The sequence below is a fragment of the Leiobunum rupestre genome, chromosome 11 (genome assembly GCF_980474605.1).
Source record: "Leiobunum rupestre chromosome 11, qqLeiRupe1.1.hap1, whole genome shotgun sequence".
Classification (NCBI taxonomy): Eukaryota; Metazoa; Arthropoda; class Arachnida; order Opiliones; family Sclerosomatidae; genus Leiobunum; species Leiobunum rupestre.
The window spans coordinates 34,347,666-34,356,203 of record NC_143394.1 but is presented as its reverse complement, the minus strand read 5'-3'; the positions used below and the strand labels follow the sequence as shown (position 1 = coordinate 34,356,203).

At 35.0% G+C, this 8,538-nt stretch overlaps 2 protein-coding genes across 4 annotated transcripts; one reads left to right on the top strand and one right to left on the bottom strand.

Moving 5' to 3' along the window:
* The first annotated feature begins 211 nt into the window (after positions 1 to 211).
* Positions 212 to 2,674, top strand: LOC149922355 (programmed cell death protein 7-like). Its single transcript, XM_090163078.1, has 8 exons — positions 212 to 377; positions 451 to 591; positions 668 to 757; positions 813 to 944; positions 1,017 to 1,155; positions 1,215 to 1,445; positions 2,363 to 2,435; positions 2,493 to 2,674. Exons 1-8 carry the CDS (start codon positions 264 to 266, stop codon positions 2,632 to 2,634), a joined length of 1,062 nt encoding a protein of 353 aa, XP_090019204.1. The 5' UTR covers positions 212 to 263; the 3' UTR covers positions 2,635 to 2,674.
* Positions 2,675 to 2,700: 26 nt separating this feature from the next.
* Positions 2,701 to 6,967, bottom strand: LOC149922354 (uncharacterized). 3 transcript variants are annotated; one of them, XM_090163075.1, is made up of 9 exons: positions 6,692 to 6,967; positions 6,412 to 6,619; positions 6,257 to 6,349; positions 5,935 to 6,027; positions 5,818 to 5,866; positions 5,211 to 5,293; positions 4,051 to 4,477; positions 3,473 to 3,715; positions 2,701 to 3,009 (listed from the first exon to the last, which is right to left on the bottom strand). In XM_090163075.1, exons 1-9 carry the CDS (start codon positions 6,715 to 6,717, stop codon positions 2,909 to 2,911), a joined length of 1,323 nt encoding a protein of 440 aa, XP_090019201.1. In that variant the 5' UTR covers positions 6,718 to 6,967; the 3' UTR covers positions 2,701 to 2,908. The 3 variants fall into 3 exon arrangements, with proteins under 3 accessions (XP_090019201.1, XP_090019203.1, XP_090019202.1); XM_090163077.1 differs by having other exon boundaries at positions 6,284 to 6,349; XM_090163076.1 differs by having other exon boundaries at positions 4,066 to 4,477; positions 6,692 to 6,966.
* Positions 6,968 to 8,538: the final 1,571 nt, after the last annotated feature.

Genomic DNA, 8,538 nt, shown 5'->3' with positions numbered 1-8,538 from the left:
TTTGGGGAGTTGTCTGCTACACCAAACTATAACCAGAGATAATTTATAACTAATTAACTACACTGTTGTTACCAGAGGCATAGACCAGGAACATTCAATGTTCCTGCATAGACCCAATAATTTTTAAGATTTTCCTACAGCAGTAAATCCTAATTTATCCATGATCTAAGCTTGGATTAATAATATCTACGATAGGTTAGGTAGCATTATGGAAAGCTTATATTTGAGCTATCAACGCTGACTAGTTACTGAACAGTCTGTACATGCCCTTTGCTTATGCTTGGAGTAATCTTGAATTAATTAAATTTACGATTACAAACTGTGAAGCGCATTATCATCTCAATAAATATTTTATATTTATACTTGCCACTATGAATGTAAGTAAATCCTTTTACTCAATATCTCTACTAATGTCATGTCATGATTCTTGGTCAATGTCTTGAAATATAGATTGCACTCGCAAAATCGTCTTTTGGACAAAGTTTGGAATATATTAAGATGTTAAGGCAATCTTTACAAACACTTAAAACATCATTATACGTTAATCAAAGTACTTGGAATTCAGAAATTGGAAAACCTTTAATACTTAAGGTTATTTTGCAATTACCATATTGCCCTTACTAAATGCATAATCATTCGTTTGACCCAATGTTGATTTTTTTTCTAGCAAAAGTTAGAAGATATACGATTGCAGTTGCTAAATCCTTTAGCTATTAATCAACTTAAAATAAAAATTAAGAGGTGGCGAAAAAAGAAAGTAAATGAAAATTATTAAAATTACCTTTTCTAAACTTAATGTTATTTGAATTAAGCATTCTAGAGATAAAAAAAAACGAGAAAAACTGTTAAAGATAGAGGATGAAAGGCTGCAATCTAAAAAGAAAAATGATGAGATTGATATGTGGAGACAAAGTTTAATTAAAAAAACCCATGATGAAAAACAGGTTATTTCCATAAAAAACTTAAGAAAATCGTTACTTCATTATTATTATTATTCAATAATTATTAATATACAGAAAGCTCAAATGAAGATAGAAGCTGATAGTATATTAGAAGAAGTTCGGAAAAAAATCAGCGAAACCCAAAAAATATTTCAAAGAATGACTGTACTTCAAAAGCTACGACATGCAAAGAAAGATAATTTTGAAAAGAAAGGTATGACTCTTTTTGGCTACTCATAGTTGATGAGATTTTAAATAGACAATTTCACCTAGGATTGTATATAAACCCTGAAAGTGATGAAAGATTTGAGAAAGGGCTAGAATCCATAAAAACTACCTTACAAGATAGGTTGAAAGTTTACGAAGTAGAGGAGAGAGCTTTGCAGGTGATGCTTCAGTCTGAGAAAGAAGTTGAAAATGAAAGGGTTCAGACAGAGAGGGAGAAAGAAAACTTAGAAATGCTTGTGGAAAGACAACGAGCGGTTATTAATTCCCTTTTTTCTGGTTAATATGATGTTTGATACCAAAATAATAGAGAGGAATAGAAATTTAATCCTGAAATATGTTCGGGTTATGGGTAGTGTTGTGAACTTGTGACGTAAGCTTGTCTATTGAAATATTATAATCTGAAAGTTCATCACGCAAAAGCAATAGTTTTTGAACGTCAAAATCATTTTTATCAGAAGTAAATGAACCAAAGTTATTGGAATTGATCTGAAAAGTGAAAACTGGGAGGCATTTTCCTTATGGAAATCTAGTTAAAACGAAGCTGATGTACAGCTCCATCTACTCCCACGACAAATTGCACTAGAGAATTGTGGGTAGTAAACTCTGTATATAATTCTGTGATTTAAGCATGCACTCTAAAAATTAAGTGAAAAATAGTGAGTGCGTTTCAAAATTATATGCATCATTTCAATATCACATGTTATTTTATTCATCGAAATGTAAGTTAAGCCTAACAATAGGTAACATCATTACGATGCTTGGCTGTTTTCTCAGAGAGACAGTAGGTGGTGATAGTAAAACTTATTCTTGATGACCACTTAGCGATAAAATAACAGTTGATATTGAAATGTTGCCTGTCTTTACATAATTTCAAAACGCGTGCTCACAATTTATCACATAATTTTTAGAGCATGTGCTTAAATCACAGCAGTTACATAGGGAATATAGTACCCACAATTCTTTAGTGAAATTTATCGTGGGAGTAGATGGGGCTGTACATCAGCTTCCTTTTAACTAGATTTCCATAAGGAAAACGTCTTCAACATGTCCAATATAGAGGTCTGATAATTTTGGTTCATTAACTTCTGTTTTTACACTATCTGATAGTAACAGATTCAATTCCTACTCTATTTTTTGATAAATCTTTAAACCACAGCCTATTTATTTAAATATTAATTTTGAAATTATTGTAGACCAAACGTTTGTGGGCAGCAACTATTCCATGTATTACATTCCAAATGATATAGGAACGCTTTATTCAAATAGGTTAAAAGTAACTGTAATGCAATCTTGCCCAGGAATTTACAAGCGTTTTTTTATTAGGCTGTCTTGGGATCAGTATTTGGTACCACCGCAAGATCTCGATGGTAGTTCAGTACCAACTAACTGGATAATTCCTACGAAGCCAAAGTCATCGGATTGGGAATTGGCTCTTGATAGATCATTTGCAAGATTAGGAGAATAAATTTATATTATTGTTATTAAATGTGCCTAAAATATTTTTCTTCAATAAATGAACAATTTTAGCTTTAAACTTTATTTAAAACCAATATGTGAGGACTCGGTAAAATTTAAAATGACACAAATTACTCGTGTAAAGTTATGCACGGAAATGAAAAATATAATTTTCTTTTGAAACCTTTTGTTTCTTAAGGAAAATAAAATATTTGTAGTCTGATACCTTACAACCTTTTAGGGAATATATATGAAAATGTTTGTTTATAGTTGTAAAAATATTCTTAAGATCTTTGGTATGGATGATAACCACCCCCGCTTTTGGCGCTGCGATTGCCACTAGATTGTTGCCCTTTTTCAGATTGGGAATAGCCGGTTCCAAAATCTAAAAGTTAATATAAAAATTTATTTAAAATATAAATTTGTTTTTAACACAATTTAGATCTTAAAAAACAATGTGGTAAAAGTTTTAATTTGTCTTTTAGACACCATCTTTACAAATTGAGTTTCGTAAGAGGTATTGTATAAGTAGTGGTTGGGTCAAGCCCAACCTAGCACTTCGACCAGAGGTCCATTGTGCAGCCCCAGGCTTTTAGACATGGAAAAGTCAAGCCTCTGAAACTAAGCGCAAGATTTGCTTCGCTGAGATTTTTAAAATATCACTCGTTTCCACCCTGTGCATACCAAGATGCTCAAACCTTTGAGCCGCATAAAAATCATAGACACAAAGCACATGAGAGGAAGTTCCCTCCTCTGCAAGTCATGCCGCTGCACATAGGACTCTCACTGATGCAAATGTAAAAGGTAACACAAAGGCAGGTCTGATATAGTAGAAAACTATAATTTACCGTAGCTCGAGTAGTCTGAATTCCCACCAGCACCAGCTCCTTGTTGTCCACCGCTATTTTGGGTTTGTGCAGATCCTTGTTGACCATAAGCATCATTGCCCATTCCAGCAGATGAAGGATTAGCCCCCATTTGACCACCAGCTCCTCCCATTTGTCCATTAGCTCCTCCCATTTGTGGCTGATTTCCACTCATTTGGTTGAATCCACCGCCGTACCCAGCGGAAAATCCTGCAGCACCTGCACCTGCAAATAAATTTATTTTTATAAACTAATGTCATGTAGAATTTTAAAAGCAAGATATAAAGGGGGAAAATTTGTTAGCAAATTGTTTTGTTGAAAAAAGTTTTTTTGAACAGTTCGAAACGACATGCATTTAATTTGTGCCCTTTTTGACGCCACAGAGCAAATCGAAATTTTGCAAGAGGTAACACAAGGGCCGTTAGAAATAAGCAGATGGCAAATAGAATTCAAATAAGAGTCTTTTTAAAAAAGCGGAAAACACTTCCTCAACCTATTCAATTCCCAGATGGTGTCCGCAAGCTCCTAGCACTCCTCCCAACCAAAACAAAAGAAATTACCATAGAGGGAATAACCTGGCTGGCTATATTGAGATTGAGGCGCTGTTCCTGTGGCTGAGCCCGTTGCTGATCCAGCCGCGTAGGGATTGAAACCACCCTGGTTGGCCCATCCTTGGTAATTGGATCCATAGCCTTGATAAGGTGCTGCCTGTTGTTGCGGGGTATTACCCCAGCCACCTTGGCCATAACTTGGCATCATGCCATTGGCCATACCCATTCCTTGTTGACCACTCATACCGCCAGAGGGGCCACCTTGTCCCATTGGTCCGCCCCAACCGCTCGAGTTGCCTCCGCCCATCATATTGGAATTGCCCCAAGATCCACCGCCGCCTCCTCCTCCTCCTCCTCCACCGCCCATTGAACCACCTCCACCGCCCCCACTGCGTTTGGTGCCAGAATCTCTAGGTTCAGCTCGTTTGCATTCAACCTATAAAAACATTTAAACCCAAAAAAGAGATTAATTCGAGACACAAGATATATTGGCCTGATTTCTCTTAATGTATTTAATAGGCCTGCTTTTTAAGAACGTAATGAGTGATCAGATTTGCCTGCAACTACCTTAGATACTTAAAAACATATTTACCAAAGATGTGAAGGAAGGCTTATTTTATAAATGTATGATAAAGTAATCTAAATCTCTCATGCTTATGAATCTAATAACGGCTTATTTTAAAGTAACTTAGGAAAACTACAGACATTTAACTTATTTTACATTACTTAACTTAGTACTATACTATACTATACTAATACCGATAAAAAAACAAATACTTAGCCAATATTTCGCTTAAAAATATGATAGTTCTATTTAAAAGTACAGAGATATTTTATCTTAATACCTTACTTATAAACTAATGACTTATTATACTGAACTTAATACAAATCGAAGATCCCTTTATGGCGTGTTGCAGGTTTTTTTGTACTTAAGCATGAGAGAGACAGAAGTGTTATTGTCTTTGGTTTTGAATTGTTTTTCAGAGTATAAAGATTTGAGATTAGATATCAAATGTTGGAAGGCAGTTTGGTAGAAGGCGCAGGTCCTTTACCAAATTGTAGATCAACATTTGGACTTAATTTGTACGATAGTCTATAGTATGTTCTTTAAAATGTTGCGTATATTGAAAAAAGTGTTGTTTTGTGAGTTTGAACCAAATTTCCTGCACCTGCTTGCCGTTGACGGTGACATAATGCTCCAAACAAACTCTGTCCACGCTGTCCTCATTGTCGAATGATAAAAACCCGAACCCTAATGTTGTCCGACAATAACATTTAAGTGACGGACAAGGAAAAAGAAGTACATATATAAACAAAGAGATTTCATCATATACATAGTCAGTCGCAAATTTCTCTCCCAGATTGAGCAATGATGAGATGAAAACACCGCAATTGAGAGGACTCAAAAACACCCAAAAAAGCAAGACCCTTTAGCAGGCCCACTTTCCAATTCCAAGTCTCTTAACTTACAACTATTAGCTTACAGGCTAATTATTAACAATATAAACTTAACCTAAGATTAATCAAATAGGACTTAAAAAGTAAAGCTCTATTAATTTCTACTTAACTACGGAACTAATCTAAATCTAGAGCATTAAAATACTTAAAATTTAAACTTAACAAAGCTGTTTAACTCAGAGTTGCTCAATATAATCAAAAAAAATCAAAATAAAAACCAACTATTACAAAAAATTAAATAATGTAATAGTTGATTTTATAAAGATTTTTTAAAAAGCTTTAACTAAAATGCTAATAAGATGTAAAATTTATATTCACCTCTGGATTTCTTCCTTTCTTGGTCATACATAATGACTACCTCAATAACCTTCATTTAAAAAAGGCATTTATAAGAAATTATTTTAATGTTAAGTGTCAATATCAATCTATACTTACTTTCCCATATTTGGAAAAGAACATTCTCAAATCAGTCTCTGTAACGGATGATGGAAGTCCACCCAAAAATACCTTAGGGTAATTTCCACCTTTCTAAAAAAACAAGTGAACGAATTTAGGTGTGTTCGTAATTAATCTTACAACCTAGAACACCTCCCACAGTGTGTCAATTTGAGACTGAAGCAATCTAACAAAGCGCTTTAGTTCTAGAAATATTTATTTTAAAAAATGTTATATTTTTGTAATAAGATAATTTTTTTCAAGGTCTTTCCAAAATAAGGCCTATTTGTAAAACAATTGCTTCAATCTTTAAGTGCCTTACAGATGACGCGGTAGTACTACTGCGTACTTTGCCACTGCTGGTAGGTGCTTTTGAAGTTGTGGTTCCCCGGGGATTGCATGATTTGGGGTCAATCTGTTAGAAATATTTTTAACATTAAAAGACAAGGTATTTTATTTTCTTCATGTAGAACGCACGGTTCGGCCATCAAGTTCATGTGGTCCACCACTTAAAACAATGTTAACACATTCTGGATCTTTGAATGTTACAAATCCAAAGCCCCTTGATCTGCCTGTTTCATTGTTTTTCATAACAACACAGTCAATGACTTCTCCATAACGTGAGAAAAATCTTTGCAAATTGTCTTGAGTTGTTTCCCAACTAAGACCTCCGATGAATAATTTTCTAATTGAAGATGAAAAAATTTTAAGATAAAATTCAAAAATAAAAATAAAATAAACAAAAATTGTTATTTACCCTGGTTCTTCTGATGAGCCGTTCATTGTTGCAATGTTGCAGAACTTGCCGTTTACTACTAGCAAAGGCCTACTTACTGTCTCATTAATTTTTAAATATCTTTAAGAGATTAGATATTTTGGCGATGTAATTATATTGTATTTAAAAAAAAACAGAATTACCTATATATTATTGATTTCTGTATTTTTAATCATTAATATTATGATTTAATATAATTGCAGCCAAAGTCAAGCAAAAACTGTACACGAGTCACGGAAAACGAACGAACTTTACTATACGGCCGTTAGAGGGTGTTCAAACTCGTTATTGGAATGATTGGAAATGTTGGAATCGGTGCCTACGTTATTATAAAGGCCTGTGCAAGCGTCTGATTTCATTTTTATTTTTGGAAGTTTTAGTTCGCTGGTATTTCCCGATAGAGGCGCTCTTCCTTTACATTAGAGTTTTGAATTTCCGAAGTTCCCGCGTATAATCATTGTCGAGTCGGTGCCAGGAAGGCGGTTTTTCCGCGGCGGTGAAATGTTTGTCGAGAGTTTTAAGCGAAGGGCAGCTCACTTCCATTTTGGGTGTGTCTTAATCATAGTAAAATGATTAAAACTGGGTAATCAAGATTAATAAATCTAATCACGATTTAAACGAGATTAATCATTCTAATCATGATCTAATCTTATTAATCAGGATTTAATCTTTTTAATCAGGATTTAAGAATTTTAATCACTAAATTATTAATATTCATGGTTCTAAACATTCTAATCATGATTAAACGTGATTTAATCAACATGATTTCATATTTCGAGGGGTGCGTCGTTAATCAAGGAAGTGACCTTCATAGAAATCGGATAACCAACTAGAACGCTTAATCGAATTGGCTGGCAGCCCCCCGATTAGATTCTTGACTAAAACGACAGTAACACCATGTACGCCGCGCGCACGAAGCTTATTTTATCTAGTGATCAAGTCTACTTTGTGAATAACGTAGGCACTCTTAGCATATGTAACATAATTACTCATAAGTATGCCACTAGCTCTATTTCTTCACTAACTGTTTGTTTCACAGATATTGCGTCATCCGTACCCTACGTAATATTTGACGTCATATTTTATGTCATCGAATCTCAAATGCCGATAACATAGAAATCTCATACGTAACTAGAATACTGCCGCCTACGGCCGAGCTTGACGCCAGTTCGCCTTGAACCTTCAGCCAATGAGAGGCCGTAGAGTGGTTCCGCCAAGGAGGATAATAATCCTCCTTGGATCCGCTACTATAGCGGGAGATAGGTTACGTCATTCTCTCTGGTGACATTAAATTCTTGGCAGAACCACTCTTAGAGCTCTGATTGGCTGAGAACTGACTATCGTCTGCCACGGCGTTTGGCCCATTTGCCAGTTCACGGCCGTCTCGAGATCTGCTTCATGAATTCCCCGCCTTTGGGACCTATATTTGTTCTAGGCCTCGGTATTGCGCAATGATTTTTAAATTCCAAACATTAAAACCGAGGCCTTAGACAAATATAGGTCCCAAAGGCGGGGAATTCATTTCCTCGCCTTAAAATTTTCGTCGATTTTAAAAGTAGATTACGAGCGAAATAATTAAGGGAAAATTATGAAAGTAGTCTTAAATAAAACCTGGAAACTTACTAAAAATCATATGAAAAATTCAAAGTTGAGTACAAACACTAAAATTATTAAAAAGTCTCCGAATTGCAACACAGTTAGGAAAACAAATTCCCGTAGGAAAAGCATTAGTGAGAAAAAACAATTTTCACGAAAATTCGTCCGCTGAGACTCAGTTCGTGTCTCCGCCGTTCGGCAGAGCCACTTGATTTTTGAACCCCTCCTCTTGC